This window comes from Schistocerca piceifrons, chromosome 11, assembly GCF_021461385.2.
Source record: "Schistocerca piceifrons isolate TAMUIC-IGC-003096 chromosome 11, iqSchPice1.1, whole genome shotgun sequence".
NCBI lineage: Eukaryota > Metazoa > Arthropoda > Insecta > Orthoptera > Acrididae > Schistocerca > Schistocerca piceifrons.
The window spans coordinates 61,103,742-61,123,572 of NC_060148.1; the positions used below are offsets into that span (position 1 = coordinate 61,103,742).

The 19,831-nt window shown below is 40.9% G+C and overlaps 1 protein-coding gene across 1 annotated transcript; it reads right to left on the reverse strand.

Moving 5' to 3' along the window:
* Positions 1-17,057: 17,057 nt before the first annotated feature.
* LOC124720179 lies at positions 17,058-19,359 on the reverse strand. Its single transcript, XM_047245504.1, has 2 exons — positions 17,351-19,359; positions 17,058-17,118 (listed from the first exon to the last, which is right to left on the reverse strand). The coding sequence occupies exon 1, from the start codon at positions 19,117-19,119 to the stop codon at positions 17,365-17,367; it is 1,755 nt and encodes a 584-aa protein (XP_047101460.1). The 5' UTR covers positions 19,120-19,359; the 3' UTR covers positions 17,058-17,118; positions 17,351-17,364.
* Between the last annotated feature and the right edge of the window lie 472 nt (positions 19,360-19,831).

The following is a 19,831-nucleotide window of genomic DNA, read 5'->3' on the forward strand; positions in this document are numbered from 1 at the left end:
AGAACACCCCTATTGCCTTTCTTCCAATCAGTCAAAGCTTTTCGCCAATCTTCATTGGGCGAAGAAATGCCACGTCTAGAGGCTGGCAGATGTGAGTTGCATTTGGAGCAACAGAAACCTAATGTTCTCCTTCTCACATTGGGAGACTACAAACAAGGAAATGTGGCTTGAGACATTGTTTCCTATCACAACTTTGACCCCCTCAAGCCTTCTAAGATACGGCAAAGTTGTTGTCGGAAACCAGTCTTCAAATATACTGAGGTCAAACCATCCACTTTGGTTTGTGTTGTAGGTTGTACCATTCACTCCACCTTCAGTCCAGGTCGGATACATATGAGTGGCCTTGTAAACTACATAAGGTGGCAGAAGATGTCCATCTCCTGCAGCAGCTATCATTACAGATGTGCTTGTTTTCGATGAGTCTATGACTCTATGAGGATGTTTACATCCCCTCTTGACCAACACTCTGATAGCACCAGGATCATCGGAGAAGTTGGTCTCGTCGTAGTTGACTGTGTGGCTAGGTGGAACACCTCTCACAGTCTTCTCCAAATTTTCGAAATAGCTTGCTATGACATCTCTGTTCACTTGAGCTCTAGCTCTCTTTACATTTTCACTCAAACGGACAGTAAGACTGTGGTGACATGAAAGCAGATTTTTCACCCACTCTTATCCAGGCCTATTGTCTTCAGACCTCTTTTCCACTCTTCCCCTTCGGTCCAAGTAGCTCTTTACAATATCCCTTATCTCACTTGTCGTTAATAGCTGACCCCATTCTGCACATTTAAATAATCCACTGACTAATGTCTTATCTTTTCTAAACTCAAAACAGTTTGTCCACCTATTTTCAAAGGATTTTTGTTATTTAATTTCCTTGAAAGTGTACTAGATGGTATACCATATTTTTTGGATGCATTCCTGAGTGATAATTTACGTGTCTTGACATCACTGACAGCTTTCTGCAGGTTTGTCTCACTGTATTTTTGATAGCCAGCTGGCCCAATCTTCTTTTTGTACACCCTGAAAAAATATGATTTTCTGCATTTATGCCTCCAGCTAATGAATAACATAACCAAACCTAACCTAACTTTTCGAACATCATCACTGATAGTTGTCCTCCACATTCCAATCTCAGAGAACTCTATTACTATTACCAGAGTAGCTGTGCAACAGTTTGTTTCCAGAGTTTTAGAAAAAAGGTAAAGTTTACACTTAAATACATTTTTTTTTAATCGCATACCTCTTTGACACATACAATTTTTATATCTGTGGTGACTCTAGAGGGTGTTTTCCATTAGTTACACCAAAGTATCACTCCACAGCAAAGATGATTTGTTGAAATGGATACCGTGTTCTATTTCACCCCAGTAGTTCCAAATCACCCCAAGTGACGACATTTAGGGTCAACTGCCACTTTTCGCACCATTCATATATCTTTTCTAATTGTGTTTCGCAGTTTGTTTTGGTCTTATGATGACTTTATTAGTCGGTAAACGACAGCGTCATCTGCAAACAACCGAAGACGGCTGCTCAGATTGTCTCCCAAATTGTTTATTTAGATAAGGAACAGCAAAGGACCTATAACACTACCTTAGGGAACGCCAGAAATCACTTCTGTTTTACTCGATGACTTTCCGTCTATTACTACGAACTGTGTCCTCTCTGACTGGAAATTACGAATCCAGTCACATAAGTGAGACGATATTCCATAAGCAAGCAATTTCACTACGAGCCGCTTATGTGGTACAGTGTAAAAAGCCTTCCAGAAATAACGAATCGATCTGAAATCCCTTGTCCATAGCACTCAACACTTCATATGAATAAACTATCTTCGAGGTAATTCATAATGTTCGAACACAATATATGTTCTAAAATCCTGCTGCATATCGACGTTAACGATATGGGACTGTAATTTAGTGGATTACTCCTACTACCTTTCTTGAATATTGGTGTGACCTGTGCAACTTTCCAGTCTTTGGGTACGGATCTTTCGTCGAGCGAGTGGTTGTATATGATTGTTAAGTAGGAACCTAATACATCAGTATATTCCGAAAGGAACCTAATTAGTATACAGTTTGGACCAGAAGACTTGCTTTTATTAAGTGATTTGAGTTGCTTCACTACTCCGAGGATATTTACTTCTACGTTACTCATGTTGGCAGCTGCTCTCGATTCGAATTCTGGAATATTTACTTCGTCTTCTTTTGTGAAGGCATTTCGTAAGGCTGTGTTTAGTAGCTCTGCTTTGGCAGCACTGTCTTTGATAGTATCTCCATTGCTATCGCGCAGAGAAGGCATTGATTGTTCTGCTAACATACTTCACATACGACCAGAATCTCTGGATTTTCTGCCAGGTTTCGAGACAACGTTTCGCTGCCGATACTATTTCTTTGAATTTAAGCCCATATTTATATTATTAATTAGTAATGAGTGAAAATTGTCTCTCAGAAAGGCGTCAAGTGAATTTTTATCTGCTTTTTTGAATAGGTATATATTTCACTTTTTCTTCGAGGATTTGGGGATTACAGTATTCAATCTTGCTACGCACAACCCTGTGTTCAATAATCCCTGAATCGGTTTTTATGCTCGTTATTAACTCAGGATTATTTGTTGCTAAGAGGTCAAGTGTATTTTCACAACCGTTTACTATTCGCGTGGGCTCGTGAACTAACTGCTCGAAATAATTTTCAGAGAATGCGTTTGGCACAATTTCTGCTGCATTTTTGCAATGTCACAATATCAGGAACCGCTGTTTTGTACACATTATCCTTCATGTACCCACAAAGAAAGACATCTGAAGGGATAATGTGATGTGATCTCGGGGGCCATGGAACTGAGCTATCTCTGCAAATCCACCTGTCCGGGAAGGTTCCGTTAAGAAAATGGCGCACTTCTAGAGCCCAACGAGGGGGATCGCCATCTTGCCGAAAGGGGACAGTGTCTCGCCTATCCCTTAGCTGGGGAGCGGCATACATGCCTAGGTAAACATATCCATTTACATTGCCTTGAAGGAAGAGTAATGGGCCAATCACGAAGATTTTCTAAGCGTCAGATCCGGACATCTGTTAACTGAGCCACAAACATGAAATATAGCCTCATCAGAAAAAAACCACACATTTCAAGAACTCTTTGTGCTCATACAAACGATTCAGCATGTCCATTGCAAATTGTTCACGTTTTGGGCGACCATCTGGTTGTAATGCCTAAACAATTTGGATCTTGTATGTATAAAATTTAAGACATTTGCGAACCACTTTGTGCACTGTACTCTTTGGCACTGGAAGCTCCTTCAAAGATTGTCTATGATAGGTGATTTGGTTTCTGCGAGCCACACAACACACTGAGCTTTCTCTTTTGAGGGGGGGGGGGGGGGGGGGAGAGAAGCTATTTGTACGATATAGCTTACTCAGCACTTCTTGTGATGAAAGTGTTGAACGAGACACAGTGGTACAGAAATTTCACGAATTCCCTAGTAGGCTGTAATAAAAAAGCAAACGATACCATCATAAACATAAGTAATATTTAATCTTGAAAGAAGGGTAAACATTCATAGATACCTTGTGTTATCTGTGACAGCATTACAAGCTGTACTGTCTATCATGGTGAAAGTAAGACGGAAAGAAACACTTTTTTTTTCCATACATGATCAGAGTAAAACGTAACCAGGCCCAGAAGCCCATCAACAACGTCAAATCTAACGTAACTTCTCATACCAGCTCCATTCCCCAAATCTAATGTAGCAATCCCATCAATTCAGGTTCAACATAGTACAGCTGATCGTACCATGTTTTACCTTTTTAGAGGCGATAACTTTGCTGCTGAAAGTCTTGGGTCCTACCAGATGTACACCAATTAATCTGTTGCCAACACTTCTTTATTACACACATATATACAACTTCCAGGAAGCGAATCACACCAGGTAGTACTCCAGTCGCATTCTGCCCCAAGGATTTGAACAAGGTGTATTTATACATCTTTTAACAATTACATTCTTCGACATTATGTTATTTCATGTTTGACGTTACAATTGCAGTAAGTTAATCCAGCAAGAACTGACATTACAGAGTTCTAGTAGAAATTAAAATGAGTATAATGATAATGCATATTTCTGAAATTAACGATCTCTTAAAAGTGCAATTTTGAAACATACATACAGTTGTTAAGTTCTTATTATTCAGTCTAGAACATTCTTGAATATCTTTACATAATTAATTAATCATGTGATTTTATGAAACAATTTTGAGCTGGTAATATTTCTACAACATCAAAAATTACAATTCAAACGTTAAAAATGACTTTTTATGACGTTTGAAGGCTAAAATGCGGATTAATTGCCTACATCACAAAATCTTTAAATTGTGTTACAAAAAAATTAATGAATCGTTCTTATAACATGATTTATGATACAAATTGTCTTTCTGAATCAGGTTATGTACCCAGTGTAAACGAATATTCTCTGGTTTTCATAATATGTGTACATTACACTGAATGTGATTCTTGAAGTTTTCCCGGCGGACATAATGTTCCATCATCTTTCGGGCGTGCACTCGGGACAGCGACAATTCTTCTTGCGATATTTCGGCTGGAAACCTCCCAGCTATCTTCGAGTCGGAGACTTGAGTTAATAGCGTTTGCGCGTGGCTATTTATACGGAGAGTCACGTGATACAAAGCTGCTGAGGATTGAAAGCGCATGCGTCAAAGATATCAAAGTCGCCACTACTGCGGTAATCATAGATAAGATGTATATAGCAAAGATAAACATATAAGCGCAGAGTGGAAGCAAAATAGTGCTGTTGCGAATCCACCGTGCTTGTAAATAAATAATTAATCTTTAAAAGTTGTAACATCTGTCGGAAGTGTAGATGCAGAAATTCTTTCCGAACGAAGGTGTGAAATAAGCGGTTTCCAAGCATTGTCAAGATGAAATCCTTCGTCCCGGTTTAGCAGGGTGTCGGCTAGTTGTATTTCTACAGCTTCCTTAACAAGTGAGTCCCTGAAAGATGAAGCAGTAGTTAACATCTTTATAATCCATGGCATGGCCAGTAGAAATGCAATGTTCGGCAACTGCTGATTTGTTGGACTGAAGAAGACGTGTGTACCGCTGGTGTTTCACGCTTCGTTCCTGTACAGTGCGCGTGGTTTTCCCTATGTAACGTTTGCTACACTCACAAGGGATTTCATAAACTCCCGCCTTTCGCAAGAGCAGATCCTCCTTAACGGATCCCAACAAGGCTGCAGTCTTAGCTGGTGGGCGGAATATCACATCCACTTTATGTTTCTTCAAGATTCTAGCGATTTTAGAAGAAACATTACCCACGTATGGGACAAAGGCTGTAGATTTCACCTCCCTTTCCACTTCCTCATCCTTTCCCTGTGATTTTTCTGCAGTTTTTATTTGCAGGGCTTTCTTAATAAGCTGTTGCGAATAGCCATTTCTCCTAAAAACTGCCTCCAGGTGTACAAGCTCATCCTGCAGGCTGTCAACATCAGACACTACATGAGCCCTGTGGGCCAAAGTTTTCAGAACACTCATAATTTGCGACGGATGGTGGCAGCTAGACGCCTGCAAATACAGGTCTGTGTGTGTGGGCTTACGGTGTACGCAGTGACCTAGGGGTCCATCTTCTTTCCGGCGAACCAGCACATCCAGAAACGGTAAACAGCCATTCATCTCTCGCTCCATAGTGCACTTGATGTTTCCGTGAATGGAATTGAGATGTTCCAAAAACTCTACCAGTTAACCCTCTCCGTGGGGCCACACTATGAAAGTGTCATCCACGTATCTCCAGAAGACCGTCGGTTTTTAATACTGCTGAGTTGAGGGCTTTCTCTTCAAAATCCTCCATAAACAAATTAGCCACCAGGGGAGAGAGAGACCTCCCCATAGCGACACCGTCAATTTGTTCGTAATATTGTTCACCAAATAAAAAATAAGTGGAGGTTAATGCATGCTTAAACAAAGCTGTTACATCATCCTCAAACTTGCTGCTAATGAGATACAGGGAGTCAGCCAGAGATACTTTGGTGAACAACGAGACAACGTCAAAACTAACTAATAAATCTGTGCTATTGAGCTTCAGACCTTTCAACCTACTGATAAAATCCGACGAGTTGCGGATCTGAGGTTCACATTTCCCCACAAACGGTCTCAACAGAGAGGCTAAATATTTTGCCAGTGAGTACGTTGGTGCACTGAACTTTCCAGAAACATTAATTACGATCAATAAAATTCTTCTATTAGCAATACACGCTGAGGAAGGCGCCTTGCAACAGTCACCGAAACGTCGAAATTTTACAGATGGCAATGCGGCCTCAAAACCAGAAGAATTTCACTGACTGTGACAACGGCCGCGGAAGCGTTAATTACGAGTTTAATTACAGATTTTTAGTTGGCGATTTCCGTAATAATATGTTGCCCTGACTTGCAAAAATACATAAATGTTAAACTTTTCCAAAACTAATGGTTTACACAGTTAATTTGTGTTACGGTAAACAATTAAATTTACTAATTGAATTACATTTTCGAAACTGAATGAATAAGGTTACTAACATTCATACACTATTAACACTGATTCCAGAACTTGTTCTTTCCCCTAAACATCCTGACATTCATATCGAAGTGATTATGACTTATCCTAACTGTACATTACTTTACCTGGTTAAGAACATACATTAATTGGTCAATGACACAGTTTAACATATTCGTTACAACTATTACACACTGTTGCACTAAGTGGCCTTATTATCTAAGTGTCCTTATACCCTACCCACAATTATTTCAGCGTGTATCACATACTACGAAACCTGCTGTATTGGGTGCTCCACAGGGTCCATTACAGCCTGTTTCATTACAGGAGGAAAATATTGTTCTCTTGCTGTCTTATACAGAACAGAATGGAGAAGCACCAATCAGTCAGGAAATTGGTTTCTCAGATGGAGTGTACCTATCTGAGAATTTAAAATTTTGCATTAAACGACAGATAAATACAGTGTGTGTCACGAAAAATGCCCGGGAGGAGTCAGCAGGTCCGGTTCGCGCGGCAAGGCAGCAGCTGCATCCGCTGGCCACAACCGTGCCCGACTACCGGTCACTGATTTGCCTGTAGTCGTACGCACCCGCGCTTCCCCTGAGTTAACCTGCTAACCTACCTATTCCTGTCACATGACTTTCAAAACATTTGCTATATTTTTTCTATGTAATTTTACACTTTTTCTGAAAATACACTACTGGCCATCAATATTGCTACACCAAGAAGAAATGCAGATGATAAACGGGTATTCATTGGACAAATATATTATACTAGAACTGACATGTGATTACATTTTCACGCAATTTGGGTGCATAGATCCTGAGAAATCAGTACCCAGAACAACCACCTCTGGCCGTAATAGTGGCTTCGATACGCCTGGGCAGAGTCAAACAGAGCTTGGATAGCGTGTACAGGTACAGCTGCCCATGCAGTTTCAACACGATACCACAGTTCATCAAGAGTAGTGACTGGCGTATTGTGACGAGCCAGTTGCTCGGCCACCATTGACCAGACGTTTTCAGTTGGTGAGAGATCTGGAGAATATGGTGGCCAGGACAGCAGTCGAACATTATTTGTATCCAGAAAGGCCCGTACAGGACCTGCAACATGCGGTCCTGCTGGTACGTAGGGTTTCGCAGGGATCGAATGGAGGGTAGAGCCACGGGTTGTAACACATCTTAAATGTAACGTCAACTGTTCAAAGTGCCGTCAATGCGAACAAGAGGTGACCGAGACGTGTTACCAATGGCACCCCATACAATCACGCCGGGTGATACGCCAGTATGGCGATGACGAATACACGCTTCCAGTGTGCGTTCACCGTATGTCGCCAAACACGGATGCGACCATCACGATGCTGTAAACAGAACCTGGATTCATCCGAAAAAATGACGTTTTGCCACGCGTGCACCCAGGTTCGTTGTCGAGTACGCCATCGGAGGCGCTCCTGTCTGTGATGCAGCGTCAAGGGTAACCGCAGCCACGGTCTCCGAGCTGATAGTCGGTGCTGCTGCAAATGTCGTCGAACTGTTGGTGCAGATGTTTGTTGTCTTGCAAACGTCCCCGTCTGTGGACTCGGGGATCGAGATGTGGCTGCACGATCCGTTACAGCCATGCGGATAAGATGCCTGTCATCTCGACTGCTAGTGATACGAGGCCGTTGGGATCCAGCACGGCGTTCCGTGTTACCCTCCTGAATCCCACCGATTCCATACTCTGCTAACAGTAATTGGATCTCGACGAACGCGAGCAGCAATGCGATACGATAAACCGCAATCGCGATAGGCTACAATCCGACCTTTATCAAAGTCGGAAACGTGATGGTACGCATTTCTCCTCCTTACACGAGGCATCACAACAACGTTTCACCAGGTAACGCCGGTCAACTGCTGTTTGTGTATGAGAAATCGGTTGGAAACTTTCCTCATGTGAGCACGTTGTATGTGTCGCCACCGGCGCCAACCTTTTGTGAATGCTTTGAAAAGCTAATCATTTGCATATCACGGCATCTTCTTCCTGTCGGATAAGTTTCGCTCTGTAGCAAGTCATCTTCGTGGTGTAGCAATTTTAATGGCCAGTAGTGTATATTGTTTTGGCAACAAAGTCCTATGATTATTTTGAAAATCGAAGGAGATGATGTAGGTGGAAATGGATAAAAGGAATTATCCAGAGATGACCCAATCTCATCACAAACTCTACTAATACTCGTTGCAACACATTGTTTATTAAATGTTTTTTTATTCACAGATACGAATCGGAAGACAACATATAAATATGAATATCACACAAGACTTATTTTTTTTTTTTTTTACACGCTAGAGTGATATTGGGAATCTGTTTTTGTATGATAGTTTCGGAAGCATGGTGTGATGCACAAGGTGACCTGGCACAGGGGGCAGTAGTATCAGGGTTCTCTCTGGACGCGCTTCCCAAGTGCATTCTGCTTCTTGGAGCAGATTGTAAACAATCATATTGGATTTCTCTTCTTCTCTGTGGGCTCGATCACTTCTGGGAAATGTCTTTCTGTCAGCCGAAAAAAAAAAAAATATTCTGTAATGGTAAACATCTTAACTTTGCGGTCAGCACATCTACTATTGTCACAAGCAGTACTGTTTTGCTCAGATTTAACACATTACTTCTTTCTAGTTAAACTTATTAGTGCAGTCTAACGGAGAATCTTTATTTGGCACTTAAATACAACATGAACAAACTACATATTTTTTATAACTTTCAGTTTTGAGACAGTTCTACTACACTTGTCTTTTAACACTGTTCTGTAGCTGTAATACAATTTGCATTTCACAAGACGAGTCAAAATGAAAAATCTGTGTTCTCCACGTTCCTCATCGTCTAACTAGTGAAAGTTTTCAAGTTTTGATTTGATGTAGTTAACAGTCCTAAACTTTATATTTCTCTTATAAATAAACTGTAAAAAAACAGGACTCATATGCCTGTAAAGACATTTCAATAATACTGCTAAACTTAACAATTGCAGCGCTGAGTCGCACTGAAGAATGACACAAATTCCCAGTTGCGTATTTTTTATGGAGAATAAATAATTCCCTCTTCTCTTGAAGCTCACTGCTACATGTGTCTCCTTACTTCTCAAACAACCGTACCTTTCGATGCGTATGTGTGCTAAGTATCCAGCAAAATATGCTGCTGAATACTGTTCAGAGGAAAGGTCTTGCTGTGAGGAAGACAAATACTCGTCGGCCCCGGTGGTACCCTCTTCTTCATCCGCAGAGGAACCAGGGGTGTTCGGAATTCCGACGTTTCCAGAACTCTCCAACAGCTGAGATTCATCACTTCTTTTTGCAACACACAGTTGTTCAGTAACAGTATCTAGTCAGTGTCATTCCCACAATTTTAAGTGTTAGAAGGCTTCATTAGTGAGTTAATAGTGTTCTAACTGTTGGATTACGGTTGTAACCTCCTTTCCGACGGTACACAGAAAATAAATTCTCAAGAGCATCTTGATTCAACCTGCTGGCCAGTAAAAATTTAATGCCGACAGTTTGTTCCTCAAGAAAAAACTGAGCAATAGCATTCACGGTCTGGATTAAACCCGTAATGCATGGCGGTGTCGTTATTTTACCTGTCTCTTTTTTCCAATTTTATTTATGGTACTTAAGACATCCTTTGCATTCTGTAGCATTTCCATTGCTACTGGGCATTGTTCTGATAATGCACACCTATATGGATTAGAGGAAAATGCTGTCCTGCTATTCAAAACGTCAAACAAATTGTTCATAAATTCTATAAAAGTAGCAGTGTTCTCTGCTGTATCACTCTGCAATTCTTCAGTCGCTACACAAGTTCTGATAGCCGCAGCAAAAAAGCGGCTGAGGACCTGGACTGCCATTTTCACATTCATTTTCTGGAATGAATCAGGTTACAGATGACTGTCAGTGAATTTTACCAACATTCTGCTTTTTTTGTTCTTCTTATAAATGTGATATGTTTTCCTGACATCTTCGAATGAAACAACAGCATTGTTGAAAATGAAGTCGCCAGTAAGCAGATTGTTTTGTATGATTTTGAATAAATGTGGGACATCATAAATATAAAGCAGTCTCTGTCCATTTAAAATAAAATAAGGTTTTTCAGGCATAACCTGTAAATGCTTCACAACACTTTGATTACTAGCTCCCTGATCACAAACGACTAATTTTGGCTCTAGGTTTGCATTTTGCAATAAAATAATTAGTTCCTGTAAGAGTCCCAATAAATCCGCATGTTTTATTCCTGAATTAGACAAAAAATTTGCAACAGGCAATTTCCAGTTACTGTAGATGCCTCTAATCATAAAAACAAGTGCATAATTTGCAGGAAGTGGTTTCCTTCCCCTATCACCCAAATCCTCTAGACTTTCCACTAAATCGAGATCTTTTGCATATTCCAGATGACGCATTATCGATACTCATCAAAAGATACTACAAATGCCTTTTCTAAATAAGTTCGTGCCTCAAATTTCTTGCTAAGTTGACTAAAAAGGTTTTTGTTAAACCCTGGTAGAAATTTTGTGACACCAATCCATCGTCTAATTGTGGACAGTCCAGGTAATGCGATTCCCAGTTTTCGCAAAAATTTATATGCTGCAGGAGATTTGTAAAACAACATCAGAGAGAGATTTTTCTCGATAGAAGACCACGGACGTTTTTTGCTCTTGCACTGCATTGCAGCCAGTGCCCTGGAGTAATTAGATGGAAAACAAAACTGCTGAACACATGGGCAATATTATTTGAGCTCCTACAATGCAACAATCGATCCTTAACTTTTGGCAAGTAGGAAGTTCTATTTTTCAATGATCTATTCATATTATGTATTTTCTGTTTCAGTTTTTGCTTTCTAGGAGTATCATCATCATCATCACGTAGCATACCTTTTTTTTCCCCTCGCAGGCATTTCCATGATTTCTTTCACGTCAGGAAATGGTTCACACTTTTCTGCTGGTGCATTTGTTTCTGCCAGAAGGTGACTAGCTGCACTGTGTGTTCTTCTTGGAATGTTCACTTTCAGTTCAGGTGATGACAGAGCAGTCTTCTAGTTCTCTCACATACTGCTAAAGAACCAGTATCGGATGTAAATATGACAGGAACTGCTGTGTGTATAAGCCGTTGTTTTGTGCTGATCATGAATGACTCTTCATCAAAATAGACACCACACGACAGTCTATTGTGCAGTTTTTGTCGGTCCACATCCAGCAGTTTCACATTGCCTGTAACAATAACTATCAGAAAAATACACTCCTGGAAATTGAAATAAGAACACCGTGAATCCATTGTCCCGGGGAGGGGAAACTTTATTGACACGTTCCTGGGGTCAGATACATCACATGATCACACTGACAGAACCACAGGCACATAGACACAGGCAACAGAGCATGCACAATGTCGGCACTAGTACAGTGCATATCCACCTTTCGCAGCAATGCAGGCTGCTATTCTCCCATGGAGACGATCGTAGAGATGCTGGATGTAGTCCTGTGGAACGGCTTGCCATGCCATTTCCACCTGGTGCCTCAGTTGGACCAGCGTTCGTGCTGGACGTGCAGACCGCGTGAGACGACGCTTCATCCAGTCCCAAACATGCTCAATGGGGGACAGATCCGGAGATCTTGCTGGCCAGGGTAGTTGACTTACACCTTCTAGAGCACGTTGGGTGGCACGGGATACATGGGGACGTGCATTGTCCTGTTGGAACAGCAAGTTCCCTTGCCGGTCTAGGAATGGTAGAACGATGGGTTCGATGACGGTTTGGATGTACCGTGCACTATTCAGTGTCCCCTCGACGATCACCAGTGGTGTACGGCCAGTGTAGGAGATCGCTCCCCACACCATGATGCCGGGTGTTGGCCCTGTGTGCCTCGGTCGTATGCAGTCCTGATTGTGGCGCTCACCTGCACGGCGCCAAACACGCATACGACCATCATTGGCACCAAGGCAGAAGCGACTCTCATCGCTGAAGACGACACGTCTCCATTCGTCCCTCCATTCACGCCTGTCGCGACACCACTGGAGGCGGGCTGCACGATGTTAGGGCGTGAGCGGAAGACGGCCTAACGGTGTGCGGGACCGTAGCCCAGCTTCATGGAGACGGTTGCGAATGGTCCTCGCCGATACCCCAGGAGCAACAGTGTCCCTAATTTGCTGGGAAGTGGCGGTGCGGTCCCCTACGGCACTGCGTAGGATCCTACGGTCTTGGCGTGCATCCGTGTGTCGCTGGGGTCCGGTTCCAGGTCGACGGGCACGTGCACCTTCCGCCGACCACTGGCGACAACATCGATGTACTGTGGAGACCTCACGCCCCACGTGGTGAGCAATTCGGCGGTACGTCCACCCGGCCTCCCGCATACCCACTATACGCCCTCGCTCAAAGTCCGTCAACTGCACATACGGTTCACGTCCACGCTTTCGCGGCATGCTACCAGTGTTGAAGACTGCGATGGAGCTCCGTATGCCACGGCAAACTGGCTGACACTGACGGCGGCGGTGCACAAATGCTGCGCAGCTAGCGCCATTCGACGGCCAACACCGCGGTTCCTGGCGTGTCCGCTGTGCCGTGCGTGTGATCATTGCTTGTACAGCCCTCTCGCAGTGTCCGGAGCAAGTATGGTGGGTTTGACACACCGGTGTCAATGTGTTCATTTTTCCATTTCCAGGAGTGTACAATATATGTATATACCATTAACACATTTAGTAGCTCAGTTTACATTAGCATGATAGAAGGGGATATTTCATTTAGTATTTGCTAAGAGAGCTCTTTGCAAGCAACCTTTTTTGGACTTTAAATATTATAATTAATTCTGGGAATGTGGTCCTACGGCAAGGACGTTTTAAGCCTGGTCAACACTGAGCGAACTAAATCAGGGAAAACTGCATTCTCATATGTGTAGACGAATTTGAGCAAACGACATTCAGCCGTGTTTGGTTGGTAAACTTTACTCGGTGTCTACAGTGCCTCTGAAGTTCCTGCAAAAGTTAAGAAACACGTGATTTCTAATCTCTTCTTCTGCATGACTTTACTTGCTTCTTAATTACTGTAAACTGGGGTTACTTTGTGACAGGTTTTGTGGTTTTTCACATGCTCCTTCGAAGTGAGCAAAGATATTGATGTCTTCCCAGTCTCAAATGATTGCTTTAACCTTCCTCTATCCAAAAAGGACTATAAGACATTTGAAAAATGACTAGGTCTTTTAAGGAAGACATCTAAAGTTGTCCTAATTTTACCCCGTCAAGGTGTATAACTTTGGGATGGCTACGTTTTTGCTATATTTCAAACAGGAAAGTAGGGTTTGTCCTAATGTTACCCAAATAGATGTTGTTTCATAGCTTTTATTGTTACATAAAACTAGAAATACAGGTATAAAAAAAATTGCTGATAAAATTAAAGATGAAAAATACAGATACAATGACACATTTGTAAAAACACATGCAAATCTTAATGAATGACTGTTTCGAAACCCTGTATAGTCGTCAACATAAAACATTTAAAGGATCTAAACATCGCCTGAATAAATTGCCAGCTCAGGAATGGTAAAAATCTCTCGACGGCTTAACTGTTGAGGAGTATTAATGCTTTGAAGAACCTCATGTATGTTGTAGACAATATCATCAGTCTTTCTAGGCCACTTCCAATGAGAACCAGTTTTCATCATTGCACTGACACGAATTTCACAGTCACTTACAATTTCAGTTATTTTTCCTTGATAGGGTCCCCCCTCAAAATTCACAATTACAAATTGTCCTTCATTTAAATCTTCGATTTCTAGGTGAGAAACCTCAGATACCGGTATCCTGCTTCCTTCGTGCATAGCGATGGTACCGGTGAATACACACTGAAATCTTCTGATCGTAGGCTGTCATCTGTATCTTGGAGGGACATCACATCTTCTCCATCAGAGTCGGAGTTACCTGTCACTTCTTCTTGCCTACCTCGTCCTCTCAGCTTGGGCTGGCTTGCCTTCGATGTAGATGGTACAGATTCTTCTACCTCTTCTGCAGAGATACTTTTGTCTGGTGGAACGGTCCGTTTCTTTCGCCTTTTTGTCTGAAGGGGTTTGGTAAGCTCTTCACTGCGCTTCTCAATTTTCTCCAAGAAAGTGTCTCCTAGAGCTGCAGTTTCCTCAACTGACATCCCTTGTGATGGCAGTCTCTTGAGGACTTGTTCCCTGTTGGCAGGATACAATCCAGACTTACGAAAACCACTCTGCAAGTTGACGTGAGAGCCAGAGCTGAGAAGGTCGTTTCACAACTTTTTTAGAAGGCGAGGAAATTGACCCTTTGGCACCGATGTGCAGCGACTTCCAGCAAAGGATGCTTTCCAGTTGGAAAGAACCTTCCTCCAGCGGACCTTCATTGGCCGAAAATAGGTCACATCGAGAGGCTGCAGCAGATGAGTTGCATTTGGGGGCAAAGCAGTGAACTTTATATTACGTTGTTCACAAAGGTGCTGCACTTGTATATTGACATGGGAGCTTAAGTTGTCTCCAATTAGCACATTCACGCCATCTTGGCGGCGCAAAGGGGGCAACATGAGGTACATAAACCAGTCTTCAAAAGTATGGCCATCGAACCATCCAGATTTGGACCTATTGTAACGAGCTTCTGGCGGTCCATTCTCAGTCCATGTCGTCCATAATTTTTCTGCTTTATAAGTGACGTACAGGGGCGCCACGTTGCCGGCAGCCATTCCCGCAAACCATAATCGAGGTACTTTCAGGATACTTCGTCCCCCCTTTATTAATGATCTTGTCCCATACCTGCCAACCTTCAAAAACCAAAAATCAGGAGATATGAAAGATCAAAAAGCTGTGACTCATTTTTGTATACAGCTAAGACAACTGAAAAGTTTTCCTTTATGGCGCCACAAAGCTATATAATGGCTAAAAAAACATACAGAAACATTGGAAATACCCAAAATGTTGATTCCGTAACCGTTATTTGTAGTTTCGCCCAGCTAATTGCTGTTAGGTTGGGATGTTTTTTGGCATTAGAAAAAAAACCTGTGATTGCCGTAAAACAGCATCGACCATATTGTTCTGTGACACACATGAAAACTGTAAAAATAGGCTTGCCAACTGGTTCTCCGGTGTATGCTGAAATCTTACACAACCACTTCTTTTTTATTTTTCAGGGGCAGCATCTACTTTCTCCTCGTAAGATTTCACCATGTTATATCTCTGCATGTTCAAAGTTAGCTAGTATTACACATTTCCAGGAAACTATGTCATTACAGAAATTCGTAAAATTCTCATATTTAACTCTACCTATGTAGCCTCTTAGTATTCAGTATTAGCGAGAAACATTGGAACAATCGTGAGAACATATACAACACTACCTTTCTTCTCACAGGTGAAGTAGAAGCTGCTTTTGCAGTAGAAAACATTGCAGAATCTGAATAATAATGATGATGTACTAACAAACTAAAACAGTTACCAAACAAAATAGTAGTTCACTCTTAAAATGTTTCGAGATAATACACATTAGTTTTCTCACTTATTTAACAATGTTGTAATCCGTTCACATCAAGGTCTATCATTTCCTCCTTAATTAAATTTCCAATACATGAAGAGGGTGGAGAAAATATTGCAACACACAGGTATAATTATCTTTTCACGAAACACTTCACATTTCTGTTAATTTATGGAATTGAATGTTGAAGACTTAGCCTTTCTGAGAAATTCTTTGTTGAAGTTTTGCTGAAAGCAGTCACCCTGTAGTCTTGATTTTACTGTCAACAATCTCTCCAAATTTTCATCACCGGTAGATCATCTAAACTGTGTCCTTGTTTTAGTTACTTGACTAAATATCCTCTCACATTCTGCATTACTATGAGGGACCGTTACTAACATAACACGAATTAATTTGTAAAATTTTAGGCTCCCATCACTATTTCTTAGTTTTCCTATCAGAGACCAGTGCACATCCATTCTTTCTTCCCTTAAGATTTCATCCGGTATGACATATATCTGAAATACACAAAACTGGGATTGTACTTCATCCATGGCATCATGCTGTTTTCCTGCATCTGCGTTCAAATGATACAGTGGAAACTCGATTAACCGTCATCTTCGGGACCGTGGTCGTGACGGTTGAGCGAATACATGGATAACAGAAACACTCTATTCCTCAGTCAATTATTTTATGTATAGACACATATCACTCTCACAGTAATATAATGATATTTCGGAGCGAAAACAAATTAAACACGATTGTAATCATCATCATTTATTGCCTTATCGGGCCTTTAAGGGGGGACGTACACGAAACTGCAGTAATTTTAAAAGTATTTTATAAAACTCTAATTTTTTAAGATAATCAATCCAAATTTGGTACAGTTATTAAGAAATGTTATGCGCATATGAACCTAAATTTTCATTTTTATTGACCTTTTACATCTTTAATTATTAACAATTAATTTTTTTTCAACAATGTAATTACAAATGTTCCTTTTTTGAGAAAACTGTGAGAGCAATGTTAATGAATTTTTGTACACACTTTCATACCAAATAATTACAAAACTCTGTGGAGCAGAATTTTTATATCTTCTTTTGTTCAGTTTTTACGGGTCTCCCAATTTCCCTGAAAAATAATATATCAAATTTAAGGAATATTTTCTACCATAAATACCTTACTATTTTATTAAATGAAAATTCCTTCCACAGAATTTTTCACTATAGTACTGACTAGTCATATACCAAATTTCACTTCTCTACCTTTTGTGGTTTTTGAGAAAAAGGTACATAAAGTTATAAAAATGTAAGTTACGGGAAAACTGAATCAATGATTTGATAGTGTTTGTATTAGGTCTTACCGTCTCTGTGTGAACTAGTGCAAGCCATATGCATACTCCTCTTCATCTGCAAGCAGTCTCTTCTTTGCTTGTCTTCTTTGGTTAACCTGCTGTTCAATTTTATTGGCTGTAATATCAGCCGCAGCAACTCTTTTGTCATCGATGTCCTTCAATATTGAATAGGTGAAAGCTCCTGGATGAAATCTTAGCCTCTGTAGAGTTTTTATTCTTCCAAGATTACCATTGTTAAAAACTAAACAAGCATCATATGCAGCAATTTCAACAATAATTGTTGAAACAAATGTTGTTTTTGGGCAACGTTTCCAAATCAGTGAGTTGTAACTTTCATTAGGGTTTTGTGTCTTTCCATGCACACACTTTCGTAGGAGGTCTGGCTCTGCTAAACACCTAAATGTTGGTTTTATAGCACTTAAAACAGCCACAGGTAAACTGTGCTTGTGTGAATAGTTCATGCCATCACGCTCAGCCTGCTTGAATTTGCACCACGATATGTCACACAAATTATGTACAGGTTTGTCATCTGTGGATAGTTTATGAAAATAAATAGACCACACAGCCTTCTGCATGTTATTCAAATTTCCACTGTTGTCCCTTATTGCCTTGCCATAGTACACTTGTAAAGAATGAATTTCTTTGTCTGTGAGTCTGTTGGGACCACCTAAAAGTTTTCCATCCTCAAGTTTCCTGCCCTTCAATTCACGTTTCAATTTTAAAAGTCTGCCTCCCATTCGTTTTTGCACATGTCCAACACATTCCAACTTTTCTATAGCACAATGGGGACCATAAGGTTCACTTTCCAAAACAGTTTTGAAGGAGCTGGAGTCACCATCACCAAGGTATTTTGTGTATCTAACACCGTACTTTTCCACACTTCGATGGAACATAAGTTTCATAGCTGCAGGTTCCATTCCACCACTAGAACCAGAATAATTTCTACAGCACACTTTCTTGTGTTCAACCTGCCACTTATTTTCTTCCACTTCACCAGCTCTCTTTCCGAGTACACAGCTATAGCAATATTTGCTCATTACCTGAACGTCAAGAATTTTTCCAGTATCAACACTAATGACAGATGATACTCCATACAGTGATGTATGTCCACGCTTCATCCACGTTCCATCACATGACACACACAAATCGGTGTCTGGCGTGTTATCTGCTTCTGTCTTTAGTTCACTATTCATCTTCACAGCTTCCTTTGCAGAGGACTTCAAGTTTTCTTCCACTTCCTCTTGAAGAGCACTTAGCAGTGTTTTATTTCCAGTGGTGTACCTAGCACTTGGTTGTGGCATGTTCATGATCCCACAAAACAGTCTGGTACCTTCCCTGCCTATGCCCAAACATCTCATGCCATATATTAAACGCATATTTGCTTCATATATCCGGTTACTTGATGCCGAAGTTCTAAAAGCAGTGTCTGAATGACAGCTTTCACAAGTAAGATGCAACATACACACTATTCCAATTCTGTTTTCTTCGTCATATAATCTCAAACTTTTTGCACCACAGTCAGCACATACACAAGCAGATGATATAATATCAGATAGTATTTTCAAATCAATAAGCCTAAAACCACTAGTAGCTTGAGTGTCTGAGCCACAATCATCAAGTGATTGACAGCTGTCAATTTTCCTTCTCGAAGCACTCGCTTTCTTGGTTGAAGTATCGTTTCCATTTGTTATTATGGGGCTGGTTTTCAAGTTGTCTTTACTACATCGAGAAGCTTGACACTTTCTAACCTTTTTAAACACCTTACTAGAACGCGGCATGCTGCAAAATATAATAACAAGTCTACTTACAACTTTCGTAAAAATGTATTCCAAACAAACACTCGTAAACAAACGCTATAAATCAAAGAATATAAAACCAGCGGCAGAGATATTATTCCACAGCCTTCTTGATGTAGTACACAAACGTTCCCTGCATTGTGACTGCACAAAACTGGAAAAAAACGCAGTATAAATAGATATACGAGAGGATGAAGACCAAGATGGGGGGGCGTCGCCCTGTGCAAGCTATTACAAATTATTATTTTTTTCCCCCTTAGAAGCGGAATTGGAACGTAATATTTGGTAATTGAAATTTCAATACCATGTAGTAAATGAAGAGCCAATAAAATTTTTTTCACAAATTTGGTCATTTTCATGTACGTCCCCCCTTAAGGCCTACAGCAAGAAGAACAAAAGGAAAAGTAAAGACAAAAAGACTTACAAAAGTACTCTATACAGTAGTAAAAGTTACATATGTACATTACAGCTTAAAGAAAAACGAAAAAATAAACAGGGCATTCAATCAAAGGTTTAAAAGGCAAGAGGGATACATTACAGAAACAAAAAAAACAAAAAAAAACACACACGCAGTGTCTGTCAATTACACGAGAGGAGGGAGCTGTTGCAGATGGCAGTCCATCTCATCCGGTCGTTGGCGTCCTCCTCCACGGCTGCTGGTTCCACTTCTTTTAGGATCGTTGTTATCCTATCC

Coding starts and splice junctions, on each gene's coding strand:
- LOC124720179 (XM_047245504.1), bottom strand. CDS start 19,119: ATGCCGCGTTCTAGTAAGGTGTTTAAAAAGGTTAGAAAGTGTCAAGCT.